This window comes from Muscardinus avellanarius (genome assembly GCF_963383645.1).
Source record: "Muscardinus avellanarius genome assembly, chromosome: X".
In the NCBI taxonomy this organism is placed as follows: domain Eukaryota; kingdom Metazoa; phylum Chordata; class Mammalia; order Rodentia; family Gliridae; genus Muscardinus; species Muscardinus avellanarius.
The window spans coordinates 118,558,853-118,586,767 of NC_137792.1; the positions used below are offsets into that span (position 1 = coordinate 118,558,853).

Consider the following 27,915-nt stretch of genomic DNA (forward strand, 5'->3'; position numbering starts at 1 on the left):
ATGGATTCAGGTGGTGGAAGTCTTGGATTACACACATCGGACTCTAGAATGGCCCATACCATGATTATGCAGGATTTTGGTAAAGCATTTTCTTTGGTGTATTTTTTCCTTTCTTAAAAGTAAGAATATAAAAATAAAGAAGGAGAAAATTACAGTAAGACTAAAAAATAAAAAATAAGGGGAAATTGCAATAAAACAAACAATATTTTACTGGGAAAATAAACTTTTCAGTAGTCTGATCCTTCCTACACTTTGTAGTAGATCCTTCCTACACTTTTGTTTGAAGGTTTGAAGTTAGGAAACTTGGAAGAGGGTAATATGTTACTGGAAATGAAAACCTCAGGTTGCCTAAATAAGTACATGATCATGTCATATTCTGATGTTTTATTTCAGTTCTCACATGTAAGATGTTAAGTTGGCTTTCTAAAATACATTTCAAATTGTATTTTTAATAATACTGGAAAGTGAAGGACTTACATCAATTTATTTATTAATTTTTTAACTTTTATTTATTTATTTATTTATTTATTTATTTATGTATTTATTTTTGCCGGTCTGGGGATGGAACCCAGGGGCATTCGACCTCCGAGCTACACCCCATGCCCCATTTTTTATTTTTAATTTTGAAACAGGGTCTCACTGAGTTGCAGATGGCCTCATTAAGTAGCTGAGGCTGTCCGCAAACCACGATCCTCCAGTCTCAGCCTCCCGAATGCTGGGATTACAAGCATGCGCCACCACGCAACTTACATCAATTTAAAGAAGTTAGAAGCCAGGCGTGGTGGCGCACGCTTGTAATCCCCGCACTTGGGAGGCTGAGACAGGAGGATCGCGCTGGTTCGGAGCCAGCCTTGCTGGCTTAAGAGACCCTGTTTCCAAATTAAAAAAAAATAAAATAAATAGGTCTGGGGGTGTAGCCTGGAGGTAGAAGGGCTTCCAGGAACCCCAGTACCACCAATAAATAAATAAATAAATAAATAAATAAATAAATAAATAAATAAGATGCTTATAAAGTGATACATACAAAACATGTACTTGGTAAATAGTTATATATTCTGATGCTTTTTTTCCTCAGAAAGTTGTTACCAATAGCATACATTTTTTTTGTTGTTTTTCTTTTTTTAAGAAGACTACTTTTTGGCCAAGTTTTTAGCGTCTTAACAGTAGTCATTTGGATGAAGATGCTAAGATTACATTGATAGTCAACAAGAAACTGAACTTAGGCAAGATCAGTCTCTGGACCTAGAGGTATCTGAAATTAAGTAAGCAGTAATGAGATTATAATTGAAAATCAGATTGGAGTAAAAGCAGAGAACAAAAATGGTAAATTGGGATGGATTAAATAGGAGACATGAGGTAATATGGAGTTGAATTAGTGATGGGGAACTAGGACTAGTGATACTTTGTTCAATTAAGAAAATGCTAGTACTATTCTAAGACACTATGGTTGAATATGTCATTTGAAGCCTTCAGTACTAAGAATCAGAGTAAGTAGATTCTACTTTTTGCACTACTGTTAACTTCTGTGTAAACTTGGTTAAATGACTGAATTCAGTTTTATAATAAGGAATTGACTGAATAACATTTGATGTCCTCTCTAGTTCTGTGATTTCTTTGATACTTCTGTCAGATGAGTAAATTTGGTCACATAAAAATTGAATGTGGTAAGGATTGAAATGCTTATTTAGTTAATGATATAGAAAGGAAACATGGATTTATTCTCCTAAATGATATGCAATGGATGATGTAGAAATGATAGTATATACAAAAAAACATAACTAAATTCTAGAGGAAAGACAATAGGGCTAAAAAATAAGAGAATTCACATGACCTTTATGAATTCTTGGCTTGAAAGTTGATTGGTTTAAAAATCTTAAATACTTTAATTTTAGTATAGTAAGAGGGTTTGGTTGAAATGTCAGCTTTAAATTTTAAAATAGGTATTGTAAAAATTGAAATAATACTTTTTTTCCAATTACTGTAAAACATAATCTGCCCTGTAGCATTTGGTAAAATGCCAGGACCCCCTTCACTCATGAATGTGTTTCCTTATTGGCATGTAAAGTGTGATTTCTTCCAAAGGATAAAAATGCTGGTGAATATTTACTTCTCATTTCTCTTACTTTCTATTTTTCTGCTTGTAATTGAACCTTTATTACATCTAATGATTTTATTTCTTTTAGTTGCTATGGAAGTAGAACTTGTATACTGAAATATTTTATATAAATATTTTTCTTTATTGAGATATAATTCATATAACATTCACCCATTTTAAAGTATACAATTCAATGGTAATAGTTTTTTCATGTATCCATAGAATTGTGCAACCATCTACACTGCCTAATTTTAGAACACTTTATCTTTTTTTCTTTTCTTTTTTTTTTTTTTGCCAAACTGAGTGTTGAACCCAGAAGCATTGTACTTCTGAGCTACACTCCCAGGCCCCCTTTTTTTATTCTTAATTTTAAAATGTCATCTCACTAAGTTGCAGAGGGCCTCTCATAGCTAAGGCTGGCTGTGAACCTGCGATCCTCCTGTCTTAGCCTCCCAAGTACTGGGATTACAAGCTTGTGCCATGGGGCTTAGATTTTGCCATGGGGCTTACATTTTATCTTTTATCTCCTTTTTAGCGACACTGGGGTTTAAACTAAGGAGCTTTCTACCTCAGAGCCACACCTCTAGCCATCTTTTTTTTATTATTTTGAAATAGGGTCACACTAAGTTGCAAAAGACCTCACCAAGTTGCTGAAGCTGACCTCAAACCTGCCATCCTCCTGTCTCAGCCTCCCAAGTACTGTTTTTCTTTGTGTGTGTGGTGGTTGTTGTTATCTTAAAAAACAAACAACCCTTTTATTCATTAGCAGTCACTCCATAGCCTTTCTTTCCCCCGAGCCCTAGGCAACCACTCATCTGTGTATTTTTCTAAATACCACATATAAATGGAATCATGTGATATATGGCCAAATACTGGGATTACAGGCATGTGCCACTATGCCTGGCTGATTATTGATTTTGTTAAAAGAATGTATTGTATCTGAATTTAATTTTATACTTTCTTAATGTTAGTTACATAAATTGATGTCAACTAAAATTGCCCCTGTATTTTGATAAGATTACTATTGTATAGGTAATGCTCACTGATTTTTTTTGGTTAGTGATGTTTACCTAAAATGTAAGTTAGCTTTACATTTGTCTTAAGTAAATAGATTCATCTCTTAAATGTCAGAAGCTTTGTGTTTGATATACAGTTGTGAACACAATTTCGTAATAGATGATGTCTTTTTTGTATGATATTTTATGAAATGCAAATGTGTTAAACTGATCTAACTCTGGAGACCTTTATTGGGAGAACTTTTAGAAATTTTAATTTTGAGTGGCATGGGTAGAGTGGCACATACCTGTAATCCTAGTACTTGGAGGACCGAGACAGGAAGATCCAAAGTTCAGTGAGAACCTGTTTCCAAATAAAAAATTATAATAGGGCTGGGGGTATAACTTGGAGGTAGAATGCCCTTAGGTCAACCCTCAGCACCATAAAAAGAAAAGAAATTTTAATTTTGGTAACTTATATTTCTTCTAAGCAGCCTCTGTGCTTAGTTAAACTTTCTAAATTCCAAAATCCATTCTCTTTAAATTTCTGTTAGTGTCAAAACTTAGATATTTGTAACACAATATATTAATTATATTTTTAAATAGCAAGTTTAGCATTCAGAGGTAGAGAATATGGGTCAGGATCTCTAAATTCCATAAGCTTCTTGGTCAGGAGTGTGGGATGGCTAACTATATAGAGAATCTGAAACATTAATTTAGAATTAGACTGCTTTCTTTTGATAGTTAAAATGTAAAATTTCACAACACTGTGCTTTTGTAATGACTTTACTAATGTCTTAGTATGACAGTTGTCCTTGTAGTCTGTGACATTTAACAATAAGAATTGAATGTTGATAAAAGTCTTGGTTTGGCATTCAAATAGCAAAATAGTCTTATACAGTAGTACAGTGCACACCCAACAAATAACAAATTTTATGTATCACTCTGAAGTTTTAGAGGTTCACATTTAAATAAAAACTTGAGTAAAAAGGGAAATACTTGAAATCAGAACTTCTTACTAGTATCTGATTATCTCATTAATTTCACACTTTTTAAATGATTTTTCTTGTCATTTATAATTTCAAAAGCTAATAAGAAAAATTAATGTTACCTATTACTTTTTACTAAATGTTTTAAAATTTAAATGAGTTTCTATGTGAAAGGTCTTTTTACGCTTCCACTCACACTATTCTTCTAGTTGATTAATTCTACGGATCTCTTTAAAAATGAGTCTCTAAGCCAGGCGTGGTGGCGCATGTTTATAATCCCCGCGCTTGGGAGGCTGAGACAGGAGGATCCTGCAGGTTCGAAGCCAGCCTCAGCTACTTAGTGAGGCTCTCAGAAACTTAGTGAGACCCTGTTTCCAAATAAAGTATAAAATAGGTCTGGGAGTGTAGCCCGGAGGTAGAAAGCACCTGGGTCCCACTCCTGGTACCACACACATACAAAAATCAGTCTCTAGGGTAAGTAAATAGACTCTCTCTTCATAGACAAGTAGAAAAAAGCTAGAGTTATACAATGAGTTTGACTCCCATTTTGAGCCATGAGAACATTCATTTAACCTCTGTAAACCATGGTTTATATTTTATATAAGAATAATAAATGGGGTATAGTGGCATATGCCTGTAATCCCAGTACTTGAGAGGCTGGGGCAGGAAGATCACAAGTTTGAGGCCTGTGTGAGATAAATTAGCAATATCCTGTTTTAAATTTTAAAAAAATAGTCAGCATGACTACAATGCACCAATAAAAATTTATTTAACAAAAATAAATAAATAAATGAAAAAAATAGTTGGCTACAGTGGTGCATGCTTGTAATTCCTATATGTGGGAGGCTGAGACAGTAGGACAGAGGCTTTACAGTCAACTTTAGCAACTTAGCAAGGCCATCTGCAACTTAGTAAGACCCTGTTTTAAAATAAAAAATAAAACAGAGCTGGTCATGTTGGCATACACCTGTAATCCCAGTACTTTTCCTTTTTTGTGGTGCTGGGGGTGGAACCAGGGGCTTTTCTACCTCCAGGCTATACTCCCAGACCTCTTTTATACTTTATTTGGAAACAGGGTCTCACTAAGTTGCTAAGAGCCTCACTTAAACAGCTGAGGCTGGCTTCGAACCTGTGTGATCCTCCTGTCTCAGCCTCCCAAGCGCTGGAATTACAAGTGTGTGCCACCATGCGTTGGCTATCCCAGTACTTTTGAGAGGTTGAGACAGGAAGGATCGCAGGTTCAAGGACAGCCTCAGCAAGTACTGAGACTCTCATCATTCTGAGACCCTGTTTCAAAATAACATAAAAATAGGGCTAGGGTTGTAGCTTAGCGGTAGAATGCCCCTGGGTTCTATCCCCAATACCACAAAAGAAGAGAAATTTAAAAAAATATATAGGGAGCTGGATGTGGTGGCACACAATTGTAATCCCAGCATTTGGGAGGCTGAGACACGAGGATCACGGTTCAAGGACAGCCTCACCTACTACTTAATGAGGCCCTTTGCAACTCAGACCCTGTTTCAAAATAAAGAATTAAAAAATAGGGCTTGGGTGTGGCTCAGGGGTAGAATGCCCCTGAGTCCCCCCCCCCAAGAAAAACAACATAGGGAGGGGATTGTAGCTCAGGGATAGAATGTCTTTGGATTCAATCCCTAGTACCACAGTCAACCAGTCAATAAATGAATAACTGAAATAAAATAAAAACTAAAAAGATCTTGGGTATATGTAGCTAAGTGATAGAATGCCCCTGGGTCCAATGCTCAGTAGTTTAAAATATAACGATAATAATACCTAGTTTATTATTATTCTAATGATTAAATGGGATAATATATAAAACTCTTAGGTGGTTTGGTTCATTGTCAGTGCTTAGTAAATATAGATAGTGTATAGCTAAATGATTTTGTTTAGGAATACAATAAAATCTGACATGAATTGTTAAGAGATCTTAGAATTGGATCTTGTTCTAAGTAATCTGAAGTAATCTGATTCATCAATTCTTGGTCTAGGATCCTTAACATCATTTGGTTCTGGATACATAAACATATTTAGATTCATTTTGGCTTAGATCTGGTTTATTTTGACTTGTAAGGTTCCACTAGATGCTTGGTGAGCTTAAAAGCATTTATTACATCTTCTTAGAATCCAGTGAGATTAATTGGAATCAGGCAAGCATGAGCATTATTCTGTCAATTCATCCTCTGAGCTCTACCCTCAGGGACCAAAGTAGCCTGTAGCGATGCTCTAAAATTTTTTAAATAAATATTTTATGAAATAATTTTATTATCTATGTATGTACAATTAAAGTACTGAGTTTTATAGGCCTAATATTTAAATTTATTCTTTCTCAAACTATCCATTTCCAGGTCAGTTGAATGCTAAATTTGAAACTCTACCCTTCCCTTTGTTAGAATTTGTCACAGGAATAATAAATGAATAAAAAGTGCTTGTTTTGTATATATTCCCTTTGTCTCTCAGATTTGCAAGATCCTGATTGTGAACTTTTCAGGTAATTTGGTGGTTTAGGTGAGAGGCTGAGAATGGTGAGGATTCAGAAAAGCTGAAAGGAAGAGAGGTTCATTGAAAGCTCAGCTTTCTCTTCTTATTCTTCAGTGGACAGGGTATTGAGAGTGTCAGCTAGTCAACGTCCTTTAACTTTCATGATAAATTAGTTAAAATAGTGAACATTCTATAGCAGGTTTTATACTGCGTTATTTAATATATGTATTTTATATAACCAGGCCCACAAATTCTTAATTTATTCACTGCTTCCTCAGGGAGAGACACAGACTGTAAAAATTCCCCATGAATAGTTTATGCTCATATGATATTTACAAGGCAGAATGGAGTTATTTACCATACTGTTCAAGAAAAAAATTAAAGCTTTTTTCTTGTTATAGAGTTACTATTATCAAACCAAATCTTAGTCTAAAATAGTAGGTTTTTATCTCCCATATCAGATAATGAAAGGTACTCCCCAGTTGTGTATGTTGTAATTCTTAAGGAAATTAAGGGAATTTCATGTTTATAGTACATATTTTATTGACTCGTGAATGTATTAACATTTTGTTTATGTTCTCTTATTTTCATTTTATTTTTTGAAATACTTAGACTCAATTGACTCATATGAAATAGGAAAAGTAGTTCATAATGTTTTATTCACTATTTACTCATCTTCCTCCAATGATTTTATGTTATGTAGCCATAGTACAATATCAAAACATGAAAATCAACACCTATGCATTACTATTAACTCAAAATCCAAACCTTATTTTATTTTCACTGTTTTTTCATACACGTATATGGGCGTATGCCTGTAGTACCTATGCAGTGTTATCCCACATTTAGTTTCATGTAAACACCACTACAGGGAACATACAGAACTGTTCTATTACCATATATATTCTGTCCCTGTGTGTTTATACCTATACCCCATTTTTGGCAGCCACTAATCTGTTCTTAATTCCTGCAGCTTTATCATATTATGAATGCTATCTAAATAATTCTGTTTATGTATTATACAGCATTGCAGGTTTTGAGGACTGGCTTTTTCACACAGCATAATTTTCTGGATGTTCATTCAGATTGTTGAATATATCAGTAGTTTCTTTTTATTGCCAAGTAGTAGTTGTACAGTAAGAATGTTTCAGATTTAATTTAACCAACCATTCACTTGGTGAAGGATAATTGAGTTTCCAAGTTTTGGGTACTATTAGTAAAAGCTATTATGTGCTGTTTTGAATAATTAAGTACAATTTTTATATAAACATATGTTTTAAGTTTCCTGAAGAAGAAGGCCCTACAGTCCAAATGTTGGTTTGTATGGTAAGTGTTTAGTTTTGTAGGAAACTGACCAACTATTTTTCAGAGTGACTCTTACCATTTTACATTCTTACCAACAACACATGAGAAATGTAGAATTTCTCTTCATTCTCACCAGTCTGTGGTGTTGTCCTTGTTTTTAATTTTATTATGGCTTTTTTTGTTTTCCTTGAAAGTACTTTATTTTTAAGGCCTTAATTTAGATTTTACTAACAGTTTTTCACTCACCTCTAGTTCCTAGTTGTTTTATTATAGTTAAATTGTGAGCAATTATTTAAAAAGGATGTGTTTTAAATATTATTTAATATTTATATTTTATAGCATTTTATAAATTAAATGTAGCACATTTAATTAATAAAATAACTTTACCTTTTTTTTGAATAATTGTTTGTATTATAGTGGCTGGAATGGCTGGTACTGCACACATCGATGGAGACCACATTGTTGTTTCAGTTCCTGAAGCTGTATTAGTTTCTGATGTTGTCACAGATGATGGGATAACTCTTGATCATGGCCTTGCAGCTGAAGTTGTTCATGGGCCTGATATCATCACAGAGACTGATGTAGTAACAGAAGGTGTGATTGTTCCTGAAGCTGTACTTGAAGCCGATGTAACTATTGAAGAAGATTTAGAGGAAGATGATGGGGATCACATCTTGACTTCTGAACTAATTACAGAAACTGTTAGGGTACCTGAGCAGGTTTTTGTGGCCGACCTTGTTACTGGTCCTGATGGACACTTAGAACATGTGGTCCAAGATTGTGTTTCAGGAGTCGACTCTCCCACAATGGTCTCAGAGGAAGTTCTCGTAACTAATTCAGATACAGAAACTGTGATTCAAGCAGCCGGTGGTATTCCTGGTTCTACAGTTACCATAAAAACTGAAGATGATGATGATGACGACGACGATGATGATGATGTCAAAAGCACTTCTGAAGACTACTTAATGATATCTTGTAAGTAAACTATAAAGTCTCTCATTACTCAGAAGATTGATATATGTAACTTAGAAAGATTTTCTGAGATGAAAAATATATTCAGGGATAAAAGTCACAGGGAATCCTTGGAAAATAATTTGCTGTGTTGTGGAGGTTTCTTTTTTAATTTCTCATTGGAACATTGTAATCATGCATCTTAATGGGATACGAGATGGTGGAGACATACATGCACACATACATGTACACACAAATTAGCCCTTACCCAAATGAGGTATTTTAGTTTATTCATGTTTTAATTTATTCAATGAAATTTCTTACCCAAAATAAAATGAAATTATTTATTACTATCTTAGAAGTATAGATTTGGGAGATTGAAGATGAGCATTAATACAAACTTTAATGGTAAACATTTATATCTCAAAATGAGTAGTAACTTTTATGCCACCACTGTTTTACTTTTAAGCATGGCAGACAGCAGAGTTGTCATTTCAATTTTGCAGAGGAATTTAAGCATTATTTGTTAAGAAATGTCATATTAGTTTTTTAAATACTTAAAAATTAAATCCTAGACTCAGATTATGTTCTAGAGTCCTCTTTAGATTTGTGTTCTGTTTGACTAAATATATGAGTATAGTTTATACAAAAATATTTAACATGTTTACTTTAGACTGCTTTGTGAGATCCTTGAAACATTGCATCTGAAGATAGAAATATTTTGTTCTCATTTGAAGATGTTTGCTAGAGTAGCATTGATAATAAAGTCTCATGATATATTATTAATGGAACTTGAAAAGGAAATGGGCTTTTTGCATAAATTTTGAAGGGATTATGCTATAAGTAGTAAAGATTAGATAAAATTACTTTCTCAGGAAAGGTTTCTTTTCTTTGTAAAACAGCAAAAATGATTGACTAGGAAGGGAACTGCCAGGTAGAGAGAGTGTGTGTGTGTGTGTGTGTGTGTGTGTGTGTGTGTGTATACATGCATACAAAGTGATCGCATGCTATATGTGTGCCAGTAAATTTAAAATTAAAACTAGATTCATTCAATTTGTAAATATGATTCTGAAATCTAGTCTGTTAACTTTTTTTCTCTGTAAGCACTTTTTTTTTTTGGCGGGTCTGGGGATGGAACCCAGGGGCATTTGACCTCCGAGCTACACCCCCTGCCCCATTTTTTAATTCTTTATTTTAAAACCAGATCTCACTGAGTTGCAGAGGGCCTCAATGAGGCTGTCCACGAATCACGATCCTCCAGGTCTCAGCCTCCCAAATGCTGGGATTACAAGCGTGCGCCACCACGCCCGGCTTCTGTAAGCACTTTTGAAGGTGAATATTTACATCATTTTACAGGAATGATTTATGCTATTCAAACAATGTCCATGTAAATTTTATTACTTATACTTAAACAGATGTGAATTACTAAAGCAACTCCATATTTCCATTTTTTTTTGGTGGTACTGGGGTTCCTGGAAACCTTTCTACCTCTGGGCTACACTCCCAGACACCTATTTTTTATATTTTTATTTTGAAACAGGGTCTCTTAAGCTAGCGAGGCTGGCTTTGAACCTGCACGATCCTCCTGTCTCCGCCTCCAAGCGCAGGGATTACAAGTGCGCAACACCACGCCTGGCCATATTTAGATCTTAACCTGACATTAAAATTACTGAGGTTATCATAAACAAAATGATATAACAAAAGTTGGTAGTCTCTTTGTACTAATATATATTAATATGCCTTCAAAAGTGTAGTTTTTTTTGTGTGTGTGATATACACCCCCAACCCTTTTATTTAAATTTGAAACAGTCTCATTAAGTTACAGAGGGCCTCACTTTGGTGAGGCTTGCCTTGAACCTTCCATCCTGTTTCAGCTTCTCAAATACTGGGATTATAAGCATGTGCCACCATGCCTGGCTAAAAGGGTAGTCTTTAAACTGGTATAAAAATGGTTTCAAATTTAGACATTACATATTGTAAATAGTCACACGTTTCATTATCATCAATGGTTTGATTCTGTATGTTTAAAAATATATGTCTAAAAGCTGCCTGTAATCCCAGTACTTGGGAGGTTGAGACAGGAGGATCCCAGGTTCAAATTCAGCTTCAGCAACTTAGCGAGGCTCTCAGCACCCTAGCAAGACCTTTTTTCCAAATAAGAAAGAAAATTGAGTTGGGCGTGATAGCTCACGCTTGCAATCCCAGCATTCTGGAGGCTGAGACTGGGGCATCTCGGTTTGCAGCCAGGCTCAGCTGCCTACTCTGGTTCTTTGTAACTCAGTGAGACCCTGTTTTAAAATAAAGAATAAAAATAGTGCTGGGGGTACAGATTGGAGGTAGAGTGCCCCTGAGTTCCATCCCCAGTACCATATTAAAAAAAAAAGAAAATTATGCTGGTGATATAGTTTGAAAGAACACTGTCTCTGGGTTCAATCAGCAGTACCCCCCCCCCACACACACAAATAACTGAAATATTTTAAGTTCAAATATTTATCTTGAAAGCTGGGTGTGGTGGTACATACTTGTAATCCTAGTACTTGGGAGGCTGAAGGGGGGGGGGGGATAACAAAGGTTCAGGGCCAGCCTCAGCTAACTGAGTGAGGCCCTCTGCTACTTAATGATACTCTGTTTCCAAATAAAGAATAAAAAATAGGGCTGGGGATATAGTTTTGGAGGTAGAACACCCCTGGGTTCTGCCCCTAGTACCACAAAAAATTATCTTGATAATTATCACATACACTACAATTGCTAGGATTTATGTCCTTCTAGAATAATATAATTAGAAAGAAAATTAGAGAACATTATATTACTATAATGTTATTGCAATAAACTGCATAATAATTTTAGGGGGAATTTACACTGGGGTTTAATTACTCAATCATTAGAAAGAAAAAAGCCTTTAAAATTCTTTTAAAATGAAATCATTTTGTTGTAGTAAATGTAGTATACAAGTGCATAAAAATTAAATATATTTTATATGACCCATTATCCCCCATTCATATCCTTGCCCTTTTTTATATAATGCTTATCCTAGTTAAATTGGACGTATTTACTTTTACTATTTTATTTTTTCCTCTTCATCTGTTCTTTAATCTTCACTTTTCATTCCCGTGTAGTTTCTGTTGGCTACTGTATCTTCCAGGAATTAGAGAAAAAATTGCCATGAAAGATGTTAATGTTAAAAGGGCCTATTCTCTGTGTTCCAAAATAGAGATTTTCAAAATACCTAAAAGCTAAATTTAAGGACTTAAATTGGACTTTTGTCTTGATCCTGAAACCCTAAATATTCTTCTAAGGAAACTTAATCAGTAGATGAATTTTAGAAGTAGGGAGATAATCACCTTTCAGTATCTGAAGTACATCTGAGTTTAATTCACATTCTGGTCAAATCTCACAAATTTTTAATCTTAATAGATTGTTAGGCTCTTTCACTTAGGTTTAGTAACTTTAAAGTTAATATAAATCTGAATCAGGTTCCCAAACTTATTTGGCTTACTTCCCCTTTTCAGAAAAAAAGGAATACTGTGTCCACCCTACCCCCCCGAAACTACCTTCTTTAAGTGAATAAACAGATTCAGTGACAAATATGTATTATTTTATTAATCTATTTCATTTCAGTGCCCTCAGGGGTCAATATCTCTCATTTTGGGAACCTGTGAAGGATAATCATACAAGATGTATTTTCTCAGATGTGTTCTTTAAAAATACCAAATACCTGTAAAACATTCATGGTTGACTGTTTCCTTCATGAAAAGTTTCTCTGTACATTTTTCATTTTTTCCTAATGTATTTATATGATTTTTTGCTCATAAGATATGTTCATACCTTTTTCAAGAACATAATATTTGTTTGTTTGTTTGTTTGTTTGTTTATTTCAGTACTGGGGATGGAAACCAGGGACATTGTACCTCAGCGCTACACCTCTAGCCCTATTTTTTAAAGTCTTTTTATTTTTGAAACAAGGTCTCACTGAGTTGCAAAGGGCCTCACTTAAGTAGCTGAGGCTGTCTGCGAACTGCAGTCCTCTGGTATCAGCCTCCCGAATGCTGGAATTACAAGTGTGCACCACCACCCCCAGCAGGAACATAATTTTATATAACAAAATATCTCTGTAGATTTTATTCACAGCTCACCAATTTCAAGCGTAAAAAAGTTAACATATTTTTGTTTTTTAAATATAAGTACCTTATCAAGACAATTCACACACCATACAGTTACCCATTTAAAGAGTTATTTTAGTATATTCACAGTGTTATATAGCTATCACCACAAACAATTTAAAAACGTTTTCATTACTCAAAAATGAAACTATGTAACCTTTAGAAGTTAACTCCCTCTCCATTTACTCTAGGTAACCATTAATTAATTTTTAGATTTGCCTATCCTAGCCATTTCATACAAATGTAATATTTTGTGTGGGCTATTGTCTCTGGCTTCTTTTATTTAGCATAATGTTTTCAAGGGCCATCTACGTCATGGCATGCATTGCTATCTCATTCTTTTTTATGGTTGAGTAATATTCTAATATACGGATATGCCATATTTTGTTTATTCACTCATTACGTGATGTATATTTTGGTTGTTTCAACTACTTGACTCTTATGAATAATGTTGCTATGAAAATTTATACACACGTTTTTGTGTGTGTATGTTTTTAGGTCTCTCTTGAATATATACCTGAGGGTGACACACCTTTGAAATTTAAATATGACTAATTTTAAACTTTTTTCCACATTTTTAAATGCAAATCCTTTGTACATTTCTTGACCCTATACTTATATCATACCAATGTATTATTTTGGTAGATAATAGTATAGAGGTTATAAAGTAAAATGCCTACTTTAAGAAGTGATAGACATTTTACTAAAATGAAACTTTTATCAAATTGTTCCAATAGGCTGTAAATGTTACCAGATTTTGCAGTGTTGGCAAACAGTGTGCCTTATACTTTTATATTTAGTGCTAATAGAATTCTGTGGTGGGTATTAAATTAGTTACTTATTAATGGTTTGAGAAACAACACTGGAGATTGAATATTGCAATCTTTACAATAGACAAAAATGTTAAGCTTGAGTTTTAGATATTTTAAGTATTATATACATTAACCTATTTTGTTCCATCATCTCCAATGTGGAATACCTATAAAAACTTACCAGGAGCAACAAATATTTAAATCACTTATGGTAAATTTGAAATACTTATGTTTGAAAAAGTAATAGGTAAATAATTAGAAAATTTGAAATTATATTTAACTTTATTGTGAAAATATCATAAACTGTTGCAAAAGTTATTTCTACTGTATTCAACTGAACAAAATATGTATATAACTGGTATGTCATATAAAAATGAGTTCATGAAAGTATTTTCTAGAAATAGGTTATTTCAAGCAAAATACTGTATTTCACATCAGATACAACATTGTTTTTTGGTCCTATTGACAGAACAATCTTTATTTTCATTTTTAATGATAATGAAGTATATTTTAGCTCTAGATTATGATTTACAGCCTATTTTCTTGTAACCTGTGACAATTTCATTGAAATACTTTCAGAATTGAAAGAGACTAAAATGTTTTAAGTGTACTTTAAACGTAAGTAGTAGTCCAAATACATATGATTTTTTCATATGTATTGAAGCATCAGATTTTTAGTAAGGAAAAAGCATAAAAGTACATATTTAGGTATTTCTTTGCATATGATTTATATATAAAGCATACACTAAATTTAGACATACACAGACTTTGTGGTTTAAAGTTATCTTTAATTGAATCAATAGAAATTATGGAGTATTTAGTAAGATTTAATTTTAAAATTATTTATGAAAAGCTCTTTATAAAATCATATAGATGTTGTATCATCGCTTTTAAGTCCTAGATCTCATATGCTCATTGATTTTAGAAACAAGTCTAGATCTCATATGCTCATTGATTTTAGAAACAATTTCTATTTAATTTGGGAGTTTTTTGTGTGAGTTTATTTTATGATTGATATACATTTTATGTTTTAATTTTTCTGTTACTGATTTTGGTGATGGTATTTAACTTACAAATGTCGAAAGTTATGGAAGATTATTTAATCTTTCTTCAAGCCACTTTAATTAAAGCTATATTTTTATTAGGAATTTTCAACACAATTTGAAATCTGTGATCATCCAATATATCTGATCTTGTGTACTATCTTTCCATGAAATGTTCTGTAAATTGCTGTATAATAGGTCACCAAGAGAATATTGTAGATAGGTGATTAACACTCTAATTTCTTTTGCATTTATAATTAGCACTCACTAAATGTTAGTAGTACTTTTTTACTGAAATCTTTTTCTCTTTATATTTTACAGTGGATGACGTTGGAGAGAAATTAGAACATATGGGGAACACACCATTAAAAATTGGAAGTGATGGTTCACAAGAAGATGTTAAAGAAGATGGGTTTGGTTCAGAAGTAATAAAGGTGTACATATTTAAAGCAGAGGCTGAAGATGATGTTGAAATAGGTATAAAGCCTAGATTTAATTTAATGCTATAGTAAGAATTAGAAATCTTTTTATTTGGAGAATATTTTTAAATTATCCTCAAAGGACAGATTTTTTATAGGCTTCTTGAATGGTGTATTTTTTAATTGTATATGAATATAAAGAAAGAATGCAGAGTATGCCATTCTGAAATTCTTTAAATATTGTAGTTGAAAATACCAAAACAAATGAATGGTGAGGAATTAGAGTAAGAAATTATAATGAGGAATTAAGATCATGGATTCTAGAGGCAGATTGTTTGGGTTTCAATCCTAGTTCTGCCACTTAGTCGAGCCATTTTCAGTGAGTTACATAACCTGTCTGCCTCTGTTTTCTTACCCATTAAATAGCCATAAAGATAGTAACTACCTAATGGGACTGTTGTGAGGAATAAATGAGTAACTATATGTAAAATGCTTATATAGTGCCTGGTAGCTAAGTGTGATGTTAAAAAGTGTTGTTGCTCTGGTAACAGAAAATTTAAAGTGTTATTTATATGAAAAATTTCTTGGCACTTTGAAATTTATTTTGGAATCAATAAACAGTATTTTCTAAAGAAAAATATTTCTAAGCCTGGCGTGGTGGCACATGCCCATAATCATAATACTTGAGAGGTTGAGACAAGAAAATCACAGGTTTGAGACCAGCATGCAGTAACTTAGTGAAACCATTTTTCAAAGTAAAAAACAAACAAGAAAAAACAGAAAGGGCTAAGGGTAGCTCATAGGTAGAATGCCCCTGGGTTCAACCTCCTGTATTACAAAAATGGAAATATTTCTTATAGATGATCCTTATTAATTTAGGGAGTTATTCCATGGCACTTCTCTATTTTAATATCTGTTTTAATTTTTAAGGTGGAACAGAAATTGTCACAGAGAGTGAGTATACCAGTGGACATTCTGTAGCTGGAGTCCTTGACCAGAGCCGAATGCAGCGGGAGAAGATGGTTTATATGGCAGTTAAAGATTCTTCTCAAGAAGAAGATGATATCAGTAAGAAAAAAGGGGGCACTGTAGTGGACTTATAAGTAGTAATCATACAGCTTTAAGAAACAAGCAGTGTCAGAGATAGAATCACTATGTAAGAACAAAGTTCGATAAAGTAAGCCTGACCCTTTGCTACAAATATTTAAAGTGGAAGGGTCGTTTTCACCATTCATACACACATATATTGTTCATTCAGTAAACATATTATATCCAAGACACTATATTGGAAATATAGAGATGAGCAATGAAGCTCACAAATAAAAAGATAATTCAGTGTCAATGTTGTATGTGCTGTTAGATATGTTGCAAATACATGATATCATTTAATTCTCACAAGTCGTCTCTGAGATAGAGGGTATTATCCCTGTTTTATGGAAGGAAAAGGGTTCAAGAAAATGATTTGCACAAGGCCATTACAATGTTAAGTAGGGAAGGAAGGATTTGAACTCATATATTCTAAATCTACTGTTAGTGTTCTTTACACATGGCAACGAGCACTTTCATCTCTGGATTTAGCAGTGCAAGGGCTAACTGGTTGTTCTCCTTGTGTCACTGAGAGTCTAGCTGTGTAAGTATTTATTTAAGCCAATCTGCCAGGATCTTGTTTTACTGTGCTGTTGTTGGTCTCCAAGTAGTTGTTCCTTAGGGTTTCTTGGGTCCAAATACCACTGGGTTTAAAAAAAAAACTCCTTAGGTTTTCTTTCCTGTAATGCTACATGTTTCTTTTTGAAGATAGTACTCTGCTTACTTTTTCCTTTTCTCAGTATGCAGGCATTATCTGTTACTTCTGTCTCCTTGTCAAGCTGAGAAAATACTATTTTGTTTTGGTTTACAAGGGCAAATCTTCAGTTTCACAACATTACCCTGGCAATATTGGATTTTACATATGCTGCACTCTGTTAGCTACTCCTCAGGTGTCCTCTTGAAGACCTGGGGAACTGGATTCTACTCCCAAACATGAGTAGTGTATCACCACTGAAAATACCAAAACAAATTAGTAAAGGTTTGGTTAGAGAGACAAAGAGTTCAAAGAAATAATTTGTATTTGGTCTCTAAATCCTTTAGTATTGTGCTTTAACTCACTGATTGGGAAAGGGGCACAATAGGATGTGGGGACTGAGGCTTAGGTTACCTGATGCCAGAATGCCTGGGGATTAGGAAAACTTAGAAGAGTGTCTCTTTCTGGTTGATGGAGAGAAGTTTGGCGAAGAGAGACAACTTTCCAACATTTATTTTCACATTTCTCATAATTATAGTATATAGAAGATCCCAGTATATTAATCAAAAGAAAAGCATAAGTTCAAGTCAATTTTCTATTTAATAGGCTAAATCTAAACAGATGATTTTGTATAAACTATATAAAGTGGCTCTCTAGGTTTAAATATATTTTACCACAATATTTTTTAAATGAGCCTCACTGAATCCTCCTTTTTTCTCAGTAGTCTCTTAAAAAGTATCTTGAAGTGTGTCCACATATTTTGAGCACCAGCATTTTATATTTATGTCTGCATATATATACTTTTAATTATTTTTATTTATAATTACCAGTTACTTTGATTATTTTATTACTTTTATAGATGGAGTATAAGAAGTGGTATAACATAAATGACTTTCTAGTATTATTTCTTTAGAAAATGTTTTCTGAGTTCAAAGAACTGTCAGGCAAATTTATGGAATACAGCTCCTTTTATAAATCTGTAATACCTGATGGGCTATAAAAATCAGTCAATATATTTCAAGCGCACACGTTTTATACAATTAAAAAGCCATTTTCATCAGACTTGGTTCTGAGAGGAGAATAAGAATTTTGCTAAATGATTGTCTCCTAGTGGCACGAGTCTCCAAAAGTGCCAAATATAAATTTAAGTTAAATTTATAAATTTTTAAATGAACCAAACTGAAATCTTGAAAGTTGAAAAATTTAAATTGTTTGGAATTTTTACCCACTTATTTGGGGTTATAAACAAGCAATTATTTCTAAAATTTAGGTTGCGCTGAAATAGCAGATGAAGTTTACATGGAAGTCATTGTAGGGGAAGAGGAAGGAACTTCTCTCCCTGAGATTCAGCTTGAGGACTCTGATGTTAATAAAACAATTGTCCCTGTTGTCTGGGCTGCGGCATATGGTAGGACAATGGTATCTTTTCACCTGATAAGTGCATAACATATATATTTAATCAGCCTTTAGGCCGTTAAATATGCTGTGCTAATGCCACTGTGTGTTGGCTAGTATATCGTAAAATGTTTTTTTGTGGACTGATTAATCTCTAATTACTTTACATGATTTTTATCATATATCTATTATATATTTAAAGTGAAACTTGCTTAATGCATTTTCAATAAGATATATTTTAAATCCTACCTATATAAGTGAGTGCCATAAAACATTTTATTTTCCTAAAATAGAAATATCCTTTGACAATCAATCCCCTTTTGGAAAAAGTATTTCAATTATTAACACTACAGATAGTAAGATTTTGGGGTTCTGAAAAACAAACTCAGGTGTGCTCTTTTAGAAAATATGTAATGGAAGGTAAATTTATCAAGTTATTTTTCCCATTCTGTTTATTTTCCCATTCGGTTTATCTAATTTCTGTGAAATGTATAAGATGGTCCAGGTATACTTTTTACTTTGAGAAGTTTTGGTATATTCAAATGCATTAATTTATCTCAACTTGGTTCTTTTCAAAGGTTCATTCATTCAACAGTTATTTGTTGGCCATCTTCAGTGTTGGGGGTACTCAGCAGAAAATGCTGCTCTGCTTTCATTTAAAAAGTAAAACTGTTCTAGGTTTTAACAATCCCAAGGATATTGACAGCAGCCCTTATTTTCAGTGTGTGAAATTATTTAATCTATGGGAGTGGAACAACTCAAAGTTGTTATTTAATCCAAGGAATAGTGGGCAAAGTGCAGTTTTGTAGAATAAAATGTGAAGTGCTGGTCATCACTGTAATTAGCATATCAGCTTGTAATTAGTATTTTTTTTAGGAGATGAAAGAAGAGTTGCCAGAAGGTATGAAGATTGTCAATCATCAGGTGAGAGAGCATTGTATATGATATATAAATTAGATATTTAGCTTTATATACTGTTTGGTAAGTAAAGAGTAATTAGTTTGTGTTGGCAGACACATTTGTTAGTCTATTACTTGCCTGATCACACCTAGTTACATATGAGTTTGCCTCTTTAAGGAATTAATTTATATAAGGAAATAATGTGTTTACAGTGCAGTTCATTTTAGATTTCCCTAAAGACACAAGTATCAGCCAGCTTAACACATGGGCCATAATATGGAAAGAAAAGTAAAATATATTCATGTTATTCAACTATTTGTTAATGTTTTCTTTGGAGGTGAATGTTTTTCTTCTGTGGTACCCAGTTGATTGATATGTTACATATACATCCATATATAATTTTTATATGGTTATTATATTAATATTTATAACAAAGTCCATGTGTCAGCTCTTTTGTTTATTTATCTATTGGTTTTATTTCACTCTATGTAGTGAAATAATTGATTTTTTTCTTAAGCAGGAAGACTTTTTCTCATGACAGAGTATATACTCTGTTTCTACCCTTGGGGAATATTTGACTCCTAAAACGTAAATGTAGATTTCACAGAAATTGATGAGACATATATCATAGCACATAAACTAAGCTGACAATTTTGTTCATAAACACTTTTATATTCACTTTTAAAATACCACAATACATTTGTGAGAACTTGAGTTTTATTAAGCACTTTATTCGTTGTGTGCAAATCCACTGAAATTGCAGCAAACTGCCTTCCACAGCTATTTAAGCCCCTAAAATCAATCTTTATTTTTTGTGGTACTGTGGATCGAACCCGGGAACATTCTACCTCTGAGCTACACTCCCAGCCCTGTTTTTTTTTTTTTTTTTATTTTGAAACAGGGTCTAGCAAAATTGCTGAGGCTGGTCTTGAACCTGTGATTCTCCTGTCTCAGACTCTCCAGTATTCTGATTATACAGGTATGTGCCACCACCCCAGCTAAAATCAATTTTAATACCTTTCACATTAAGTATACTATTCTGAAGTACACATATGAGATTTGTTTTGTTTTTAATGATTATATGTAGTGACTATGACTTTATTGGTTCACTGATAAATATATATTTCTTGTTGAATTTCTTTATCAGCCTTCGTCTGTGAGAAATTGGTCTGATGCCGGAATTCTATATAGGGCCATAAAATTCTGGTTTTTTTATATTACTTCATCTTATCAGTTTATTCCTTTTGATTGATCAAAGTAAAATATTTTAAAATTTATTTCATGTGATATCCCATTTAGAGTGTATTAATATACACATCTGTGACAGAGAAAATATATGAGAAGATGAAATGTTTCACCACAATGGCAACTTTGTAGTTGCCATTTATAATAATTCACCTAATTAAGCCAAAAAATTATAATTATATGTAGTTTAACAGTCTGCTGATTTTTTCCCCTCAGGAAATACTTTGGAGTCAACATTAGAAAACAGAAATAATACAGCAGCACAGTATCTTCAAATTTGTGATAGCATTAATACAAATAAAGTACTTAAGCAGAAAACCAAGAAGAGGAGAAAGGGAGAATCAAGGCAGTGGCAAACAGGTAAAACACTGCTTTATGAATACTATAATAATTTGATATGTGCAATTGTTTTTTATTTTATTTATTTATTTTTATTTATTTATTTTTTGTGGGTCTGGGGATGGAACCCAGGGGCATTCAACCTCCGATCTACACCCCCTGCCCTATTTTTTATTCTTTATTTTGAAACCAGGTCTCACTGAGTTGCAGAGGGCCTCACTAAGTAGCTGAGGCTGTCCGCGAACTGTGATCCTCCGGTCTCAGCCTCCCAAATGCTGGGATTACAAGCGTGAGCCACCACGCCCAGCTTGTGCAATTGTTTTTTAATTGAAAGAAAAAAAAAACATTGCTTACAGAGTGTTTACACTCCTGACGTGCCTGTTTGTGTATTATGTAGATAATTGTTTTTTTTAAATACTGTGTCAGTGGTATTTAATAAAACTGTTCTTGTGCTTGGGCTTTATTTAAAATTTTTAAAGAGAATTTTCAGGTTGTTTTAACAATAAAAGGCACCTGATTCTGGTTTTCAAAGTACATATATTGATACTATTTTGACAGGTGAATGGTCTTATAGTACAGTGCTACTCATTACTTTTTGGTGAGCTGCATTATCAAAAATTTCTTTAATGTGCATTTATCTCTTATGGGATTTTATTTAGCTAGTATAGTTTTCACATAGTGAATGACAGCTAGCTTTGACACCTTTATTGTAAAATCCTAAAACAGTCTGACCAAATGTCACAATTTCCTTTATTTTTTTATCTAGCTGTTATAATAGGTCCTGATGGGCAGCCTCTGACAGTATACCCTTGTCATATTTGCACAAAAAAGTTTAAATCCAGGGGATTCTTAAAGAGACATATGAAGAATCATCCTGATCATTTGATGAGAAAAAAGTATCAGTGTACAGATTGTGACTTTACAACTAACAAGAAAGTGAGTTTCCATAACCACTTAGAAAGCCATAAGCTTATAAACAAAGTTGACAAAACACATGAATTTACAGAATATACACGAAGATACAGAGAGGCTAGCCCACTGAGTTCAAATAAACTTATTTTGAGAGACAAGGAACCGAAGATGCACAAGTGCAAATACTGTGACTATGAAACTGCAGAACAAGGACTGTTGAACAGACATTTGCTGGCTGTTCACAGCAAGAATTTTCCTCATGTTTGTGTTGAGTGTGGGAAGGGGTTTCGACATCCTTCTGAACTCAAGAAACATATGAGAACGCATACTGGTGAGAAGCCATATCAGTGTCAGTATTGTATCTTCAGGTGTGCAGATCAATCCAATCTGAAAACTCACATTAAGTCTAAGCATGGTAACAATTTGCCGTATAAATGTGAGCATTGTCCCCAAGCGTTTGGTGATGAGAGGGAGCTTCAGCGTCATCTGGATTTATTTCAAGGACATAAGACACACCAGTGTCCTCATTGTGATCATAAGAGCACCAACTCAAGTGACCTTAAGCGGCACATTATATCTGTCCATACCAAGGATTTTCCTCACAAATGTGAGGTCTGTGATAAAGGTTTCCATCGTCCTTCTGAGCTCAAAAAGCATAGCGATATTCATAAGGGTAGAAAGATTCATCAGTGTAGGCATTGTGACTTTAAAACATCAGATCCATTTATTCTTAGTGGTCATATCCTTTCAGTTCATACCAAGGATCAGTCGTTGAAGTGTAAAAGGTGCAAGAGAGGGTTCAGACAACAAAATGAGCTCAAAAAGCATATGAAGACCCATACTGGAAGGAAGATTTACCAATGTGAATATTGTGAATACAGCACTACAGATGCATCTGGCTTCAAGCGACATGTGATTTCAATTCATACAAAAGACTATCCACACAGGTGTGAATTCTGCAAGAAGGGATTCCGAAGACCTTCAGAAAAAAATCAGCATATTATGAGGCACCACAAGGAGGCTCTTATGTCATAAAGCCCATATAAAGAAAGAAGCTATTTAGAAAATAAGATATGCCACTTGGGAGGAAAATCTCAGTTTCATCTGTTTTCAAAGCTTAATATTAAATCATAACTTTACATTATTTGTATTAAATATCTTAAAATATTTGAATTGACAGGGGAATCACAGCCCTTTTCAAATTACTTAAAGAATTTAAGAAGCACTATAGAGTGGTTGGAGAAAATCTTAATGTGTCTATTTAATATTATTTTATGTGTAAAATACAGAGGGGGAAAGTAAAGACAGATACCTTATTTGTTTGATCATATTAGAAACCAGTGTTTCTGAAAAGAAGACTACAAAATTGAGTTTAGCAATGTTTTGCTATAACAAGCAAGTCTCACTTTTATGCAGTTTTAGAAATGGGGTGGAAAAATAAAATGCAGTTATCCATCAGTCACTAAGTCATTGAGCCTTTTATATTGTACCTGGATGTTGAATTCCAGAAATGGCAAATGTTTTGTGTATTTATTAAAATAATTTCACTGGAAAACCGGTTAGATTAATTCAGTACTATTAGAAAAAGAATTTCAGAGCTGCTACTATTTTATCACAGGATAGGATGTTTAAAATATAGCATTCTGTGCTGAAATCTGGGGTGAAGTCTAAGGACTAAAGTTCCCTTTTACCTGATGTTCAAGTTGATTGTTGTTCTGTATGGCATATATAACAAAAGTATATTTGAGTCAAATGTGGCTTTCTAAAATGCAACTGTTGTGTTGACCCCCCAAAAATCAGCACTATATTTCTTAATGATCTAAAGATTAAATTGAGAGAACTCAGCTTTCTTAAATATTATAATGTTTAGTTTTTTTAGGACAGTCTTAGCAAGTATGATTGTTCTACTCTTACTTGCTCTAATGTTTAAGGTGCAATTTTATGCCATTATTGAAACTTTTGATTTTTAAATCTATATACCATATTATTAACACATTTTCATATGGGGCAGTATTTGTGCAGTATTTAACAGAACAATATGCTGCCAATAGAGTTTGGAGGTGGATATTCAGTTTACAGTGTATAAATTTAAAATATGCATCCCTTTAACAACGCTTTGTGTTAGCATGCTGCAAATCAAAATGGCGCTTAATATTAAAGGCTGGTTTAGGGAAATTTAATGAAAATCCTGTTCATAAATGTAATGCATATGATGTATACTTTTAAGTTTTAGTTGCTTTATGTTTACATTCAGCTGTTCAACATAATTAAATGTAATTTTACTTAATGATATATTGTGGCTTTGTGTTTCAAATAACGTTCACTTTTCTGTTTTTGCACCAGATAAGAATCAGTTATTTGAGAATAAATTTTTTATCTTTCGTAACTTCAGAATATGAAATTTGGAAAATCTAAAATTGTGTGTTATGTGGCTGTAAATGATGTACACGCTGTAAAATAAGATTGTCACTGTTACGTGGGAATATTATTTCTAAATGTTACTCATTGAAATGAGCATAAATAAAAAGCATTTATTGCACTTTGAGGTTTTATGTGTTAATGTTGTGCCGTGATATTTATTCCTTAAAATACTTTTTACTTAAAATTTTTCTTAGGCAATTTGGCCCTTTTTAAATATCTTGCTGAATTTTGTGCACTAACAGTAACATGAGAAGGATTTTAAACAATTTTTTTTGTGTGGTATTGGGGGTTCAACTCAGGGGCATTCTACTTTTGAGCTACACCCCCAGCTCTACCTTTTATTATTTATTTATTTAATTTGCAGTACTGGGAATTGAACCCAGGGGCATACTGCTTCCGAACTACACCCCCAGCCCCATTTTTTATTCCTTATTTTGAAATAGGTTCTCACAGAGTTGCAAGGGCCTCTCACTAAGTAGCTGAGACTGGGTGAGTACCTGGATCCTCCTGTCTCAGCTTCCCAAATGCTGGGATTACAAGTGTGTGCCACCATGCCCAGCTTAATCTTTATTTTGAAACGGTCTCACTAAGCTGTGGAAGGCCTCACTATGTAGCTGAGGCTGGCTACAAACCTACAATCCTGTCTACCAAGTACTGGGATCACAAGCATGTGTGCCACCACATCTGGCTCTAATTTAACAATTATAATGACTATGGTATGCTTCTCAAAAATTTACATTATTTGCTAAAACAGTGGTGAAATACTATAAAGGGTCCATTTTAAGACCTGAGATTTAGTACCGTAAAGAAAACTAAAGATTAACCTTTTAACATGAGTCTTAAAAAACAATTCCATTATGCTCCTAATATATATCGAATATTGAAAATAATTCAGGTACTTGGGAAATATTTTTTTAAATAAATATAAAATAATTTGCTATGTTCTAACTAGTCAACATTTAATATAATTCCAGTACCTAGACATATAGCACAATTAAAGGTCAGTCAACTGTATGATACTTTGATACTTTTTTTTTCAGTACTGGAGATGGAACCCAGGGGCATTCTACCTCCAAGCTACACCCCCAACCCTAGTTTTTATTCTTTATTTTGAAATAAGGTCTCAGTTGCAAAGGGCCTCACTAAGTAGTAGCTGAGTCTGTCCACAAATTGGGATTCCCCTGTCTCAGTCTCCCAAATGCTGGGGTTACAAGCATGCGATATTCTTTAATAATTATTAACAAAGAAGAAATCTCTTCATTTTACATGCTAGACCGGTACTTCCAAAATTTAATGTCTGTAGAGTTAATTATTGGGTCAACAATTCTGTATTTAGTACAAACTCCCATGTGTTGATACCATATGGATAATGAGGTATTGGATCAAATCACCCAATGTAATTCTGCCACACTTTGGTATTTCTGCCTAACCATTATAGTATGGGTGAGAGGACAGAGGCAGTTCTTACTTGAAAACATGTTATTTGAGCTAAGACAAGAGTGGTAAAAAGTCACATGAAGCCGGGCGTGGTGGCACACGCTTGTAATCCCTGCGCTTTGGAGGCAGAGACGAGGGATCGCACAGGTTCGAAGCTGGCTGGCTTAAGAGACCCTGTTTCCAAATTTTAAAAGAAGTATAAAATAGGTCTGGGAGTGTAGCCCGGAGGTAGAAGGGTTTCCAGGAACCCGAGTACCACCAAAAAAAAAAAAAAAAAAAAGTCATATGAAAATTTTGTAGAACAGCAAAGAAGAGAAACTCACAAATGCACATAAATTTGAAATAGAGCTTTGGCTGGATGATGGTGAAAGGAATTGATGAGAAGGCACCTGTGAAAAGTTTGAAAAGTTTGAAGAGGAAGCCATTTGCGCGTTTTTTTTTTTTTTTGTGTGTGTGTGTGGGGGGGTACTGGGGTTCCTGGAAACCCTTCTAACTCCAGGCTTCACTCTCAGACCTATTTTTTATATTTTTATTTGGAAACAGGGACTCTTAAGCCAGCACAGCTGGCTTCGAACCCGTGCAATCCTCCTGTCTCTGCCTCCCAAGAGCGGGAATTACAAGCATGCACTACCACGCCAGGCCATTTGTGGTTTTTATAGAAGAGAATAATGCTACCGCTCTGGAGGCTTGTGAGGAATGTATCAAAGTTGCTGAGGGAAGCAGAAATCCATGTTAAGCAATAGAGCTGGAGAAACGTGGATGGATTTTCTTTTACTTATAAATTAGGTCTAGAAAGCTTCAGCCCAGGTAAAATATGAATTTAACCCATGTTACATATGAAACAGTGTCTTAAAAATACTCATTTTTTGGCACAAGGTTTTTCTATGTGCCCAGATTCCATACAAAAAAGTACCTTTGCAGGTCACAGTAGCCTCACAAAGGATAAAAAATGAGAATTACTGAAAATCATTTTTTCAGAACAGTTCAGGGCCATTATGTTCAGATGGATTTGTTCAATTGTCACTTCTAAATGAACTGTGATATGTAAAGGAAAGTATTTACGGAACACTACCAGATAGGGCCCTATAAGTCATCATGACTTATCGGACAACCACCAATTTGAATCTTGAAATATTCTTGAAGATAAATCATATATATGTATATATGCATGCATATATATGTACACACAAAAGAATATAATGAACTTCTATGTAGCCATTACCCAGCTGCAACATTTATGAAAAATACTGTTTCCTTTATGTTCTTCCTCTTCACTTAAACTTGGTTGCTTTATTTGATTCCTCCTTCCCCACTGGTTTAGTTTGAAGCAAATCCCACCGATCTTTTAAATAAGTTTTGATAGAAGATAGAGCAAATGGCTCACATCTTATGAAGGTAAAGAACAAAAGAATCCTCTTGCTCAGATTTCTCTGCTTCCTTGTGTGAGAACCAAGAAAAAGCTGGCTACATTTGGAATTCCACCCAATAGTTTAAAAAAGAAACATAAAGCTTCACTTACAAAAAATACAGGGCTAGATTATGATTCTAGAATATCATCAGGTTAGAGAATCATCCCAATCTTCCAAATTTGTGTAGCCTCATCTTGCCCGTCTACAAGTGGTTGCTTATAAATTTGGAACTCATTGAGAAATGTCTTGGAAACTTGGATCCTAGATAAGAACTGGATTTTATTATGGGCAGTAGGTTAAATATCCCAAATTAGTAATGGTTCACCTATTTCAACTGCTATTCCTTTCTCTTTTTAATTCCCACCCGTCATAGCATTAGACTCCTTTAGAGAATTATGTCAAAAAGCCCATATAGTCTCCCATTTTGAAGAAAGAGGTCTGCTTTGTTAGATGTTAGCACATATTAGCTAGGAGTATTCAACACTGACTATGTTAGCAAGACATTAAAGGAGCAAAGCTAAGGCTTTAGCTTAATATAAAGAGTCATAGGAACATATGCTTTAATAAAAGTAATTTGGTGGGATGGGATACCAAACATAAAGACCATAGATTTAAAACATCTCATTGTCTACAAGACATGAATCCAAGATTATCAAAACTATCATATAACTCATGTTGACTATCAGATAATTAAGTCATAAAACAATTCCAGCATTCCTTTTTTTTGTTTTGTTTTTTGGTGGTACTGGGGATGGAACCCTTCTACCTCCAGTCTACACTCCCAGACCTATTTTTATATTTTTTTATTTGGA

The 27,915-nt window shown here is 33.8% G+C and overlaps 1 protein-coding gene across 5 annotated transcripts; it reads left to right on the forward strand.

Annotated features, from left to right (window-relative positions):
• ZNF711 (zinc finger protein 711) lies at positions 1-22,871 on the forward strand (the record flags this gene model as incomplete). 5 transcript variants are annotated; one of them, XM_080718345.1, is made up of 8 exons in its annotated part: positions 1-79; positions 8,298-8,855; positions 15,168-15,323; positions 16,196-16,333; positions 18,316-18,453; positions 19,317-19,364; positions 20,802-20,945; positions 21,691-22,871. In XM_080718345.1, the coding sequence occupies 8 exons, from the start codon at positions 1-3 to the stop codon at positions 22,869-22,871; spliced, it is 2,442 nt and encodes an 813-aa protein (XP_080574471.1). The 5 variants fall into 5 exon arrangements, with proteins under 5 accessions (XP_080574471.1, XP_080574472.1, XP_080574473.1 ...); XM_080718346.1 differs by having other exon boundaries at positions 19,320-19,364; XM_080718347.1 differs by lacking the exon at positions 18,316-18,453.
• Between the last annotated feature and the right edge of the window lie 5,044 nt (positions 22,872-27,915).